Raw genomic sequence first — 15,009 nt, 5'->3', positions numbered from 1 at the left:
ATTAACATGGGTATATTATATAAAAGCCTGTAAAAAGGAAGAAATACATATGACCCCAGACCACGTTCATGAGGTCTAGACGAGAGAGAGAGAGAGTTTATGTCTACCTGTCTTCCTCAGCGCCTGTCTGTCTCTCTTCTGTTCTTCTTCTTTGGCCTTTATAAATTTATGTTTTCTTTTTCCAACCTGTTGCAATCTCTCCTCTCACGTTCTCACCTTATAAAACTTTTTCTCTCTAATCTTTCCCACCCCCTTCTACATACAACACATATCATCATCTGATCTGTTCTGGTAATTCAGTTAACCAAGTTCTCTCCACTATTCTATATATCTCAATTTTACAAGATACATGTGTAGTTAACTAGCTAGCAAGGGTAGTTTTCCTGTAAGATATCATCATATACATATATAGAGTGAGATATTCGTGTTTGATCATTGCTAAGTAAGAGATGACAATGAGTCCTATCATCAACAACATCGTTGGACAGTTTGGAGATACAACATTAACAAAAGTATTTGTTGGTGGATTAGCATGGGAAACACAGAAAGAAGCTGTGAGAGAACATTTTGAGAAATATGGTGATATCTTAGAAGCTGTTATCATTTCTGATAAAATTACTGGTCGATCCAAGGGTTACGGCTTCGTAAGTTTCTTAATTTACCTGCATTATCATGACACTACATTACAGTTATAATTTATTTTCTTTTTTTGGCCGTAACACTATCTCCATATATATGTATTCTTCTTAATTGTGGTGCGTATACTGTGTTATTTTGTCTAGGTCACCTTTAAGGAGCCAGAATCAGCTAAGAATGCTTGTGAAGATGCCACACCTGTCATCAACGGACGTCGAGCAAATTGTAATCTAGCTTCACTCGGTGCACGACGACCTCGCTCAACTCCGGCTACTCCTCCTCCTGTTATATCGCCACAAGGTATGAACATGATCTGCCGTAGTTGTCATTTTCTTCTTCTTCTTCTAACATTACGTAATCGCACAATTGGATCTGATTTTGTCGTCACTTAGGATCTAACGTTGGACCGAGATCCACCTCAGCAGCACCAGCGAATCGGATACAGTGGTATTACCCAGCCGGTACTCCGGCTACACCTTATCATCACCAACACGCTGTTCCTTATCATCCTTATGCGTGAGTTTATCATCAAGTTCTTTTAACCAGTTCCTGTCTATCTTCAAAGCTCCTACATATTGTTAATCTTCACTTTTAACGGTTTGGATGCAATTTGGATATATCTTTCAGGTACTCTCCAGCTTACATGGCTGCCGATTACAACCCGGTAAGACTTTTTTTTTTTAATCTGATGGCCTAAATTGTGGGTCCAGTTATGTTTTAGACGGTTGATACTGATCTGATGGTGATGATACTGTGGTTGGTAATCAAAAACAGAAAGCAGGGTCCTACGTGAATGGGCATTTCACTCGGGTGTATCCAGGAGGACATGGTATGGTGAGTGCAAACACAATGATGCCTGTTTATCCATACTATCAGTACCACCACCAAACACAAATGGGAGTTCCTGCTGCTCACATGTATCCTTCCGCGACAGCAGCTTCAATCCCAACTATCATCTCTAAGCCTCCTTCCATGGCTCCTAATTCAGGTAATAATGCTACATCTTATTATATCAAAATACTCTGCAAACATAAAAACAAAGCTATCTGTTATAGCTGGCACTGTCTCCTGTATTATTATTCATGATGACCACATTTTACACTTAAAGCTTCCCAGAAACAGAAAGCTTGTCCCGCATCCTAGCCACACTTTTGGGTCCCAAAATTGTCTTGGATCTTGACCATTGTTCTTTATCTCTTGGACAAAAATATATAGCTTGTCCTTGCCAAAAATCACAAAGCTCTAAACGCTTCGGCCGAAAAACCTTCAAATTCAAGTGATCTGTTGTATGATATTTTAGCAATACACTGATATGTACAATAGTTTGTTTGGCTGTGGAATAGGTAGAGTACCTGCAGGATGCAGGTGAAAATTTTGAGAGACGGCATATGTGGAAGCAAATAACATAAGGCTGGTGAGAGGATTTGATCAGGATAACATCAATATCATGTGATGATCCGGGGTCCCTCACCCATTATTTTCCTATCATTTTTTTTTTTCCTTTTTGGATTTTTTTTTAGGGATTTGTTAAGAGATTCATTACTTTCTCTAACTCTGCATCTCAAATCGAGAAGCATTTAGAAAGAAAACAGGAAGAACAAAAAAAAAAAAAAAAAATGTAACAGAAGTCTTTTTGTTTACCCATGTTATTTAATGGTTAACCTTTACAGGCTTCATTTATGTTCATTTCTCCTATAAAATTTAAAATTGAGCCTGAAACATCAACCTACTTCAAACTGATACATTTTCTGACAGTGAATGAGCCCCACTAAGAGATACATTTTCTGACAAGGCACATTTCTCTGGTTTCCAATGGACAGTAAAGACTTTCTAGTAGCTGTTTCCTACATAGCTTGGTAAGTGTTCATAATAAACAAGATACAGTTTTATTGACTATAAGGAGGATACAAACTCTAAATAGAAATGCATAAACTGACCTACTGGTTCTTAGAAAGAGCAACGCCTCTAGTCTGGTAAATATGCCGCGTGATGATGTACAGCAGTATGTCTGTGCAAGGATTCTTAAACATGGTTTCCACTTGAGCCACATCACAACATTTCTTCTCCTTGTGTAAAACGCAATCTAGTTGCGTCATGAGAGACCAACCATTCGAGTGTCGAGTTATGATAGGTTATCTGGTTTAGCTCCTTCACCTGATTTCTTACAGAGTACAGTCGAAGAAAACGACATGTTTTACGAAAGATTACTAGAGCTATTACAACTGCCAAGACAGAAACCTACAGTGTAGGAATCAACACAAACTCTAATAATTTTAACAAATATATAACATCAATCAGCATAAATTAGCTAATGTTGCAGTCTCTGGAATTATTAGTAAATCCCCCCTTCAGAAGAGGCATCATCATCTGCAAATCCTAAGATGTAAGTCTCTCCTTCATCTTCTTCGTCACTCTCAAGATCAGATCTAGTGTATCGCCTATCAATATAGGTTAAGGGTTGCCTTCTCTGTAACCTCAACACATGCATTATAACATCAGGGGTTAGTGTTATACGTGAACGATCTTCTCTACCCTGCTTGTTAGCCTCCATTATCTGCCAAGAGAAATCCTACCATAAGGAAACAGCAAGGGAGGCATATGCAGAAGATTTCTGTTGAGGAAATTAACAATACAGACCTCTTTTACATTTTTAGGAAGTGGACTACGGTTGCTAGCCATTGGAACCCAAATTTTTACATTTTTTTCTATTCCACTTGTGGCAAGTACAGGCAGAAATGGATGGCTCACAAGACAATTTACAATGTGTTTGTCACCAACCATCAAGCGCACAAGTTCACCACTCTTCTTCCAGATGAATATATGACCACAATCTGATCCACTTACTACGTACTCATCACTGTGACCGAAAAAACTCACTCCTTAACTGTCTGCGAATTCCGATGCCCCAAGTACACTTGTGGTCGGTCAAGTCTTTTTAAGTTCTCAGGTGAAACTGAATGAGGATTTGAGTTCTCAGGTGAAACTGAATGAGGATTTGAGCCCAATCCCATGTTCTTCTGAAACAGGTACACAAGCTCATCATTGTAGGAAACAAGCAGCTCACTGCTGTTAGAGTAAGCCAACCCAGTGATGTGAATGTTATCAGTTCCGAGTAGATCTGGAGGACAGAAGGTATTTACTAGACTGTCCGAAGAACTTGATTCCTGTTGGTAGCTTCTAATGTCATACACACGGGCATAACCATCATAACCTCCTATTGCAAAATAAGTTGGATTTCTTGGGTCGATTACAATCGCGTTTAACAGTATGGTGCCAGGCCTCTTATTTTCTTTAAGTGAAGAGCAAGCAAAAAGCTTGGCAGAAGAACGACTTCGTAGGTCGAACTGAAAAATATATGTGCATTATGAAATCCTCATAGAAACTGGGGCAACAATTATCCAAAGGGAAACAGATACAGTATATATAATATATTAGTAGGAGTGCACCTACTTGTTGTACAAACCCATCCTCACCGCAGCTATAGAATATGTGAGGACTTCCTGGTTCTATAGCAAGGCTATGTACACTGCCTTGATGCTTTCCTAGCCTTTTGGTTTCAACCTCCCCATTTTCCCGGACCTGGCCGAGCCTGACCTGTTGAAGCCAAATGTACATAAAGTCAGACCTCCACCCCAAACTTCGGCTCAGTTCCTTTGATGGCATACTCATTTTCAGTGTCTTTCTCAACCAATAGGTGAAAGTACCCACAAAAAAGTACAGCCAAGCAGACTATCCAGGTTCATAAAAATGAGACATTCACTAGTTTAGAATCAGATGCCTAAAATATAACACCACCTAATCTTTATAAAAGGTGGAACTATTAGACTGACCGGCCAAGCATTAAAGATTACAGAATGAACAAATAAGCAGACCATATCCAAACAAAATTACATTCGAAGTTAAGCCTGTGAGCACTGTAGGAGGTTATATTAAAAAATCATACCTGGCCATCAGCAGCAGAGGTGATAACTGTTCTATCATCAGTAAACGGCATAATTCTGGCCTGGAATATATTGTCTGAATGTCCAGAAGAATATGCCAACCTTTTGCTCTTTGCAGCCCAGTCCCAAAAATTAACTTGTGTGTCATCAGAACCTGACACAATAAAATCACCTGTAGAGTTGAAATGCACTGTATTTACACAACCATCGTGAGCATTTAACTTCCCATATAGATCAATCTGCTCCACAATAGCCTGATCCACGAAACAGAAATTCAGATACAAGGGTAACACAAAACAGGGCTTGTGAAAATCCCTAATTTTATTGAATTTCATTAACCCAAAAATGGAAATAAGAGAAAAATATACCTCTGAACCAGCGATTCTGTGAGCAAAACTTCTCGACTGAGATAAACCGATTTCTCTTTGATATATTTCTGAAAACCCACTTCGAGTAATTTTCGAGCGAGACTCCATATTCACCTAATTCACAAGTTCTTAGAAATCTACAGAGTAATTTAGTTCCGATGAGAGGGATAGAAGTCGGTGTTAGGAATTAAAAACTTCTAGCTCTCGACAAATCTACATAGTAATTAACCATCTAGCGTTAGCCGAGTTGGCCAGGAGTCTGATTCTCAACTAGGAGGTCAGTCTCCGTTCAAATATTGGAAATCTCGTGTAATTATTGGTCCACATGACACTTGTCATCAAAAGAATTCTCAAATAGGAAGTCAGCAGTTCGAGTCTCCGCTCAAATATTGGAGATCTCGTGTAATTATTACTCCCTCCGTTCCTTTTTAATATGCTGGTTTTGTTTATAGAGAAATTTAAGGAAATTAAGAGAACTAATCATTGAAAGTGGTCCTCATGACACTTGTCAATAAAAGAATTAAAGTGAAATGGCCCCCATGACACTTGTTATCAAAAGAATTAAAGTGAAATTGGTCCACATGACATTTGTCATCAAAAGAAGTTAAAAGAAAAATGGTCCCGGAAAATTAAAGTAAGATTTGACTTTCCCAATTAAGAAACCAGCCTATTTTTTTGAAACATTTATTTATAAAAACCAACCTATTAAAAAGGAACGGAGGGAGTATTAACTAACTGTGGGGAAGGGGGCCGAGTTTGGTCAGGGGAGTAAGCCGGTGGCTACGCTGCCATGTGACAGATATCACAAGAAAGGCAGCCTCACTATGGTGCCCTTTCTTCCCTTCCCTACACGATACGGAAATTCGGTAGCCGTACGAATAGTGCCATACGGCTACTCAGTTGTCGTATTTTTTTCCCAATAGAAATATATTTGTCTGGGTAAAAAAAAGATATTTTAGAGTAAAAAACGATATATAATAGGTAAAAAGTAGATATAATAGGTAAAAAAAAAGTTTTAGTAAAAAAAAAAAGAGTGAAAAAAGAAAGTTTTAAGGTAAAACTTAAAAAACCAGATACAGAAACTCAACAGCCGTGTAAAATGCTACGGCTACTGAGTAACCGTAAAGTGTAAATTCATACGGCGACTGAGTAGCCGTGTGATTTCCCTTCCCTACTACCCGGATCAGATGTGATCCTCCTTGTAGAGAAAGGGAGGGATATCCCTACACATGTAGGGATATGAAAGACCATAGTGGTTGCGATTTTGTTTTTTTCCCTACATATGAGGGACAGGACAGGGAAAAGTGGCACTATAGTGCTTGGTCTTATTGGGGCCAAAAAAAAGGATGGGATTTTGGGGGCTGCATGAGGTCATGAAGTAGTAATTCTTACAACCCCTTATAACACTATTTCTATAATACCTAATGTACCCTTTATTTGATTAGTGCTAATTATGGTGATTTGTTATAAACGTGTAATTATGTTAAGAAGATCTAGGATAAATCTCGTTTATTACTGGGATGTCCTTGTGTCTAGCCTTATAAATAATGGCTCTAATATTTGTATATACATACATATGAATAGAATTTCTTCCTTCTTCTTCTCTCTACTTTGTCTTTTATTCTTCCCTTTCTCTATTTCACAAGACGTTATCACGCACGTGGTAACAAAAAGAAAAAACAAATCCATAGAAAGATGGTTTACAGTTCCTATTCCTCTAATGAAGTTGTAATCACAACAAAAAAAATAAGATTTTTTTTTTAGTGTTATTGCAGTTTGATTACCTTTTTGGCAGTTAATCACGTGCATGGTTCATTAACCTACGACGAATTAAGATAGGTATCTTCTTCTATTAGATGAAGATCATGTGATTTAATTTTATATGGTTTCTATTTTGTTTTATACAAGAAACCATCTCTCAACCAAAATGGATTTTCCATATGCGATGACTAAAATATTTTTTTTCCAATTATCGATACGATTTTGGTATATCGCAAAACTCAATTGATATTGATTTTCTCTTCTTCATCAATTCGATTGGTTTTTATTTCCTACAAGGAACCATCATTAATCAACCACAAGTGGATGTTTTTCTAAAACGAATATCGATTTGTTTTTCTTTATCAATCTTAAAATTACATATCGATATCTTGTTATTATCAACTGCAAATACCAGTGTACGAGGAATTGCTGCATTTCTGAGGGATATTATCTTGTTATTTTTATTTTCTTCCTGATACTAGTCTCCAAAATTCAGAACCGTTCCACATGTACGATAGGAAACTCAAGATCAATGGGTGCGCACCCTGCTCATTAGCAAATATCACTACTCCTTGAAGTGATTATATTCAATTGATCGTGATTTAATTTTTTTTATTTTCATTAGAAAAAGGTGCCCATTATTTCATTCTCAGATGAATTATTATTTTGTCGGACCTACTTGGTCTCGTAAATAATGGAGGCTTAATTCGTTTGCATGTTTTATATGCTATTGTAACCAATTAATTTTGGTTTTCAAGTGTAATTCATGGTTGATCATATATATATATATATATATATGTATATCTAGTAAACAATTTTTTTTATGTTGTAAGACATAATTTTTAAAAATCGCTCCTGTTGAGTCAGTATCTATTAATTACCCAACCTGGTATTGTCAACATCCAGAAATTATTATAGGTATATGTCCTCGAATTAATCAGATAATACTTTATGAAATTTGTTTTCGTTTTTATGAGATGAAAATATCTCCGCCATAATCAGGGTGAGACTATACACTATCAGCAAAAGTTTGTGTTAATTAACTTGAATGTTATATCAGTGTCTCTCCTATCATGATCAAATTGAAAAAGGATGTTATTGGCTTGGCGTGAAATGTCTCATTTGCTTTTATAAGCTTTTGTCTCTGAAGAGGAAATCCAGTCACATCAGATAAGTAGCATCCTATAAGAGGCTACAGGTGGTGCTCCAATTGAGTCAACCAAATCCACATTCTCAAATATAATATCTTCTCACTTGAAGATGAGGAAATTATAATGCCCGTGAGCGTGGCATACCAGTAATTTTGAGATTTTTTCAGGATATGCATAAACTTGAGAATTGTGTAGGCTCTTAATAAGCTAAGGATTGTCAAATATTCATTTATAGTAAAGATGGTGGTTGTTAACCCCTCTGCAGAGGAATATTGCCATATGTGATTGGTTGGCATACAATCCAACTAGGCTGGATTAATTTCTCGATCGACGCAATTTCGAATCCAGGACTTGACACCATAAAATTGCCGAGACTATTTATTTTAGGGTGGTGTAGTCATTATAATGTGTTATATGATAAAAATAATCGTTAAATAAACGATCAGAGGGTTTTATTTTTGCTCAGACCCTATGATTTGTTCAATAATATTTTGTTCTTCCTAAATGATGCATTTGGCGTGGTAGTTTTGGATGACTCTTTGCATTCACACAAGATATGTGGTCGGAGAACAATATCAAATTTGTAATCCTTAGTGGATTAAAGTTATATTCAGGCATCCATCTGACTCGATTACGTCAGGTTTAACAATCCTTTATGTGTTGGTAAAAGACCAAAAATCCGGATTATTTAGTTGATAATGTCAGCTTCATTGGTCTCTTGATGAGTCCTTAAAAACACAAAAATTCACACTTTGGCGGCGTAAATATTAATTTTCTAAAATCTGCAGTATATATTATGCTTGCTTAAACTTGTCTATAATATAAACTATAGTTATGATTTTGGTGCTTTTAATAATACTCATATAGTTGATTAGCATCCATATTTACGTCAAAAGTTGTACTCTTTTTCTTTGGTTTCAAGTTTTGTCCCATGTGGTTTTCTTGACAAAGTTTTAACGAGGAAACATCTCGCTGACGTTGAATTTTTATTTTCAAAATGTTGATATTTGTGCTCTTTTTCCTTCGTCCAAATTTTTTTCCCATCGGATTTTACTGGCGGTGGTCATCCAAGGGGGATTTGTATATAATTTCGGTTATTTGGTGGATTCCCACCATTAACTAGGTCATTTTGTTAAGCCAAATTAACATAACAAGCCCTTAGTAATTTGGATATCATTCTGACTCGTATAAGGTATGACCACAAATTTAGTTTTGTTCACTTATGGTAATTTATCTAAATCTTGACTCTATGTTGAACAAACTACATCAATAACTTCTGGAAATCATCTCGGGAAGCTAGCAATCCATAACACAAGTTCTCAATGTGTTGATGAAGAACGTAGACTCCGAAAAAGTATTAATCGAAGGCAATACTGCATGTGCAACAAAAAGAAGACTTCATTAACTATCAGACATATTCATGAAAGCACACAAGTCTTCTGCATTCAAGAAATTCGTTCTTCAAAATCGGAAAGTCTCAACTCAAAGATTTGAATGAAGTATTCATCAGGGGGGGCGCCATCATAAAAGGTGCATTTACTGGACTTATAGTGTTGTACTCCTTTTCGTTCTTCAAGGTTTTATCCCACTGGATTTTCCTTCTCAAGGTTTTAACGAGGCAACATTTGCGTATCCGACATTGTTTCAAGTCTTTACGTGCTTATGCAATTTCAGGTTTTTCTCTTTTGAGTTTTCCTGGTATGTTTGTAATTAGCTTAGTCACAATGTCATCAGAGGGAGTGTTATAAACGTCTAATTATGTTAAGAATATCTAGGGTAAATCTCGTTTATTACTGGAATGCCCTTGTGTCTAGCCCTATAAATAGTGGCTCTAATATTTGTCTATACATACATATGAATAAAATTTCTTCCTTCTTTTTCTCTCTACTTTGTTTCGTATTCTTCCCTTTCTCTATTTCACAAGATGATTAAGTAAACTAAACAAGATTAGAGAATGGATTAAAATTAATCATGGGATTAATTTTCTGAAAATCAAAAGAAAAATGCATCAAAAAAAACTTTCTCTCATATTTTTTGTTTGATTAAGTAGGAGGATTTTGAGGATATTTTTTAACCTTTTTGAAAATCAACCACCTAATGTGATGAAGCATAGCCTTAAAACTCTCAAGGGAACCTTATATTTTTAAGATTTTGTTGATTCAAATCCGTTAATACCCATTAGAAATCTGGTTGTTTTAGTTATTACGGCTAGGAAGTAACGACGATCTAGCCGTAATGACAGTTCAAGGACGGGAATAACATAAAATCTGAACCGTAGGTCATACTCACGGCTGGGAAATAAATAACTCCCAGCCGATAATGTTTTTTATTTTTTTTGATTTTCAGAACCAGTTAAGGCTAGGTTTTCCCAGCCGTAACAGCAATTACCTTCGGGAAAACCCAGCCGAAATTGGTTCTGAAAGTCAAAAAAACTCTTTCAACTGGGAAAAAACAAGACGAAACTAGGCCTCTGTTTGTTTTTCTTTTGCTTGGGTGATTATCAAAATTACTCACGGTTATGAAATCCTAACCGTAGATACCTACTTACGGATGAGAATTCTTATTTTACCAACCGTGTACCTGCCTAGGATCACATATTTTCCATCCATAATAAATGATTTACGGTTGGGAAAATATGAACTCCCAGCCATAAACAGCTTCAGAAACAGTTTTTTTTTTTGCTGAAATTCATCAAACTGGATTTTTTAACCATTCAAAAGCAAAAATTAGTTGTTTCTTTTTATGATCATCATTTTCAACATGATAAAATTATGATCATCATCTTCATCATAATTCATGAATGAGAAGAGAAGGAGAAGGAGAAGATAATTATTTTCAGTTGTTTATATGATCATCATGATTTGTGAATGAGAAGAGAAGGATGAAGAGAAGATGATAGTTTTAAGTTTTTTTTTTTATGATCTTCATCTTCATCATGATGAAATCATGATTTGTTAATGAGAAGAGAATGAGAATAAGATGAAGTTGATTTAGTTTTTTTTTTTAAATGAATAGTGAGATTATGATTTATTTATGTGTAAGGGCAAATTGGAATTTTCATATTGATTGGGTACCCCTTATCCATATTTAGGATATTAGAACCCAAATAAGCCCCAAAAATCCATGGAGTTTTGGGCCCGAATAATAGGATTCAAAAAAATAGAATTAAAACATCTGTAATTGACGTGGCAGTTACCAGTCTCTCCTAAGGAAAAAAGAGATGTTGATTTATTTATTTTTTTGATAATCAAATCATTAGTATTTCATTCCATTTAAGAAACATTTACATAATGGTTTTTAAGAAAAAAAACAAATATAACATAAGCATGAAACAAATATAATGAAAGATGCAAAACGCAAATAAGTCGCGAAGAGAAAGAGCGATCCACAACGGTAGCACCCAAATCTTGTATGTAGATATTGGAGAAGGAATGGTATTCGAAATCATAACTCGACCATTTTGATTGATTTTATTCTTGAAAAGAGATACTCCTACGAGAAAGGAGTGATTTTCCCAAAAACTCATGTGTAGTGAGAAGCCCGGAAACCCTAGATTTATTATTATGTTTAAGAAGAACTTGATATTGCATCCGTCGAATCTCCGATATACTTGTATCCAACAAATCAAATCACGAACGAATTTATAGAAAGAAACACTATCAAAGTGCAGATAAAATCGCCCTAACAGCGAAGAAGATAATTGCCCTAATAGCGAAGAAAGAGACACTGATGATACAATATAACTATTTTTTGTGATGTAAATTAGTAGTTTCGTAAGCTTATAAACTTCATTTATGCACATTTGATATTTCGAGCTGAATTTAACTCGCTTACATATTTCTCGAAATATGTGTTGGTAAGCTTTCACTTTAACCAAGTTCATCTTATATTCTTGACGAAAGTCAAAAGATGATCATGTGAAAATCGCCTGGTAACATCTTACATGATTTGTGTGAGACAGCGGAATGTTTCGTATTGATCATTCAATCATTTGAAAATTGCTTTGAAGCTAATAGTTCGTGTGAGACAACTATTCCCGCCTTCCAAGAATGTTTCAACGGTTGAAATGAGATTTTATAACAATTGGATTTAATCATTGTGTGCATTCATGCATATATGTAATCCATGTCCGGGAACCATGGTATGCATACCCGTATGCGTACTTGTTGGTTGGTGAAATTCCGAGAACTTGGTACACATACCGATACGCATACTGGCGTAAGGTTCATGTCCGGGAATCGCTGTTGAGTTTGGAAGGTATGCGTACCAGTTCGCGTACTGGCGAAACCCAAACTTAGTCCGGCTACTTAGGTGAGCGTACCCATACCCATACCTAAGTGGATGATGTTCTAAAATCGATTTGTTCATGAACTAATACATTTATATAATAAGAATGCAATCTTTTGCAAACCGTGGCTATAATGTTCATGACTTGATTCGAGTGAATCAAAATCGATTTTGCTTCAATTGTGTCTTGTATACTTCTATGAGAATATAAACAATTGAACAACTCTAGAACTAGTTTCATTTGAGTCATTTAAACTAGTTATGGTTAAGATGAATAAGGTTGGTATGAAAGTGTTCATATGGCTAACTTCGGTTAACTATTGTTGAGCCAACAAGGTATACACGTTTAGGTACGGTTACTCATATCTAAATGAAGGTACATTTCATTTGTGTGTAACAATCTAAGTTCGATCTAACGGTTGAAAGATATTAGCTTGAGTCTAATCAAGTTTTCATCTAACGGTGAATATTGAATGCTTTGTTACCAAGGTAACGTTGATTGCAAACCCTGATTTTAAGACTACATAGAGGAGAACTCTAGAACTTGGGAAACCTAATCCCCACACCTTCTGTATGATACTAGTTGCGACTAGAGTCGATTCTCCTTTAACCTTAGGTTTCTAAAGAAACCTTGTAGGTTAACGACTTGAAGACTTCATTGGGATTGTGAAGCCAGACCCAACTATTTTCTCTATAGTTGCGTGATCTGATCTTGCATTTTCTATCGTGTTGAGTACTATCTTCATTAAGACTGGCTCGAGATTTATTCTCCGATAGGCAAGATAAAAAGTAATCAAACATCTTTGTCTCTAATTATTTGTGATTCCACAATATCTTGTTTCGCTACCATACGATTAAGATTATTGTAAGGTGATTGATATTTCTAGGTTGTTCTTCAAAAATAGAATTCCGGTATATCAATTAGTTCTTGTTCACCTTCATTTATCAAAAGACGGAACATCATAGGTTTATCTGTGGGAGACAGATTTATCTATACAATAGACTTTTCTGTGTGAGACAAATTTATTTATCAAGTCTTCGACTTTGGGTCATCGAAACTCTTAGTTGCGGGTGAGATCAGCTAAGGGAATTAAGTGCGTAGAGTCCTGCCGTGATTCATACACGTAAGGATCACAACTGTACCTTGATCAGTGTGAGATTGGTTAGGGCTCAACTACATTCCAGTCTGAAGTTAACTTGGAGTAGGCTAGTGTCTGTAGCGGCTTAATACAATGTGGTGTTCAAATCTGGACTAGGGCCCGGGGTTTTTCTGCATTTGCATTTTCCTCGTTAACAAAATTTCTGGCGTCTGTGTTATTTCTTTTCCGCATTATATTTTGTTATATAATAGAAATATCACAGGTTGTGCGTGAGTTCAATCAATTGGGAATCCAACCTTTGGTTGCTGATTAAATTGATTGACATTTGGATTTTTTTTTTGATACCGTCCAAGTTATTTCTTATATTCAATCGGGATCGCAAATTCCTATTTGTTTGATTGCGGATTGAATTGAGAAATAGAGATATAACTCTTGGATACATTTCTATTGATTGAGTTCTGACTGTCTAGCTGATTCTCTTGGAATTATGTCCATACAGATTGCTAAGTGAAATATTGGGTGTGGTTGTTGTACCCCCCGCTTTTTCAAGTATCATCTGCAAATTGCAAATGATTAACGAGTGTGCAAGTACTACTAACCTGAAAACTAGAAATAAGGCATTGTTGTTGAGATTTCTCAATCATAAAAGTGAGAGCTTCACCAATTAAAAGAAAAAAGAAATGAGAAAAAAATATCTCCTTGATGAATGCCTTTAGATCTAGTGAAGAATCCAAAAGCACTACCATTAATAAGAACAGAGAATTTGACAAACCTACACAACATCCAACCCAACTTCTATATTTTTTACCAAAACCCATCATCTTGAAGATCTCATCTAAAAAATCTCAATTGACATGATCAAGGATTTTCCAAAATCAACCTTACAAAGAAGACCGGGCTTACCACTTCTTAATATGGAATAAATCAACACATTAGCCACCAAAACCCCATTTAAAATTTGCGTCTTCTTAATGAAAGCCGACTGATGTTGAGAAATAATAGTTCGTAAAATAGTTTTGAATCTTTTTGCAAGTAATTTAGGCACAATCTTATAACCACCATGAACCAAACTGATAGGCCTCAAATCTTTTATTTCTTTTACAGTATCTTTTTTCGAAAATAAAGCAATAAAGGTATTCTTCAATCTCCAATCCAAAAAACCTCTATTCTGCAAGTCTTTAATCATATTAAGAAAACCAAATTTGATTATATCCCAACAAAAAAAACTCACAGAAAAACCATCAGACCCTAAAACCTTGTTTTGGCCTAAAAGTTTAATAGCAGCAACACATTCAACTTCATCAAAATCTCTCTCCACCAAAGCTTAACTTCTCCAGAAATACAGTTAAATGCATAATTCTGTAGAGATCGATTATAGAGATCAAATTCCCTCAAATTTAACTCAAATTTTTTCAAATTAGAACCAAACCTTTTCAATTGCTCTGTAAACTAATTTCACTTCAGGCGGAGATAGACTTAAGAAAGATAGCTCCTATTTTTGGGAGCCTCAATTGCTAATTGGAAATAATATATCTATCTCACTTCCATACTGAAGGAATCCTCAATTCCTATCCAGCTTAATAAGGAAATTAATAATATTTCTTCTACTAATTTTTCTTTGATGAAGGAGTCCTAGCGAAGCAAGAGTAAACTCCATAAAAGTACATTTATAAAAAACGAGATCTTTTATACCCAAATCCATCTTTACCACACCCATTTGTCTTCCAATACTAAACTTTGAATTCAATATCGTTTAAGTTTTTTA

At 35.6% G+C, this 15,009-nt stretch overlaps 1 protein-coding gene and 1 pseudogene across 2 annotated transcripts; one reads left to right on the top strand and one right to left on the bottom strand.

Annotated features, from left to right (window-relative positions):
• The first annotated feature begins 110 nt into the window (after nt 1-110).
• LOC113310914 (probable RNA-binding protein ARP1) lies at nt 111-2,307 on the top strand. 2 transcript variants are annotated; one of them, XM_026559732.1, is made up of 6 exons: nt 111-644; nt 783-936; nt 1,029-1,152; nt 1,264-1,300; nt 1,411-1,624; nt 1,980-2,307. In XM_026559732.1, the coding sequence occupies exons 1-6, from the start codon at nt 450-452 to the stop codon at nt 2,003-2,005; spliced, it is 750 nt and encodes a 249-aa protein (XP_026415517.1). In that variant the 5' UTR covers nt 111-449; the 3' UTR covers nt 2,006-2,307. The 2 variants fall into 2 exon arrangements, with proteins under 2 accessions (XP_026415517.1, XP_026415518.1); XM_026559733.1 differs by having other exon boundaries at nt 113-644; nt 1,960-2,303.
• Nucleotides 2,308-2,474: 167 nt separating this feature from the next.
• LOC113310913 lies at nt 2,475-5,171 on the bottom strand (annotated as a pseudogene).
• Between the last annotated feature and the right edge of the window lie 9,838 nt (nt 5,172-15,009).

This window comes from Papaver somniferum, chromosome 9 (genome assembly GCF_003573695.1).
Source record: "Papaver somniferum cultivar HN1 chromosome 9, ASM357369v1, whole genome shotgun sequence".
Lineage (NCBI taxonomy): Eukaryota > Viridiplantae > Streptophyta > Magnoliopsida > Ranunculales > Papaveraceae > Papaver > Papaver somniferum.
Note: the sequence above shows the minus strand (reverse complement) of the source record. Positions and strands in the feature narration are given on the sequence as shown.

Bases quoted from the DNA above. Each gene is read 5' to 3' on its own strand.
- LOC113310914 (XM_026559732.1), top strand. From the start codon at position 450: ATGACAATGAGTCCTATCATCAACAACATCGTTGGACAGTTTGGAGAT. The intron at 1,153-1,263 runs GTGAGTTTATCA...TATATCTTTCAG, and splicing joins GTTCCTTATCATCCTTATGC to GTACTCTCCAGCTTACATGG. The intron at 1,301-1,410 runs GTAAGACTTTTT...AATCAAAAACAG, and splicing joins TGGCTGCCGATTACAACCCG to AAAGCAGGGTCCTACGTGAA.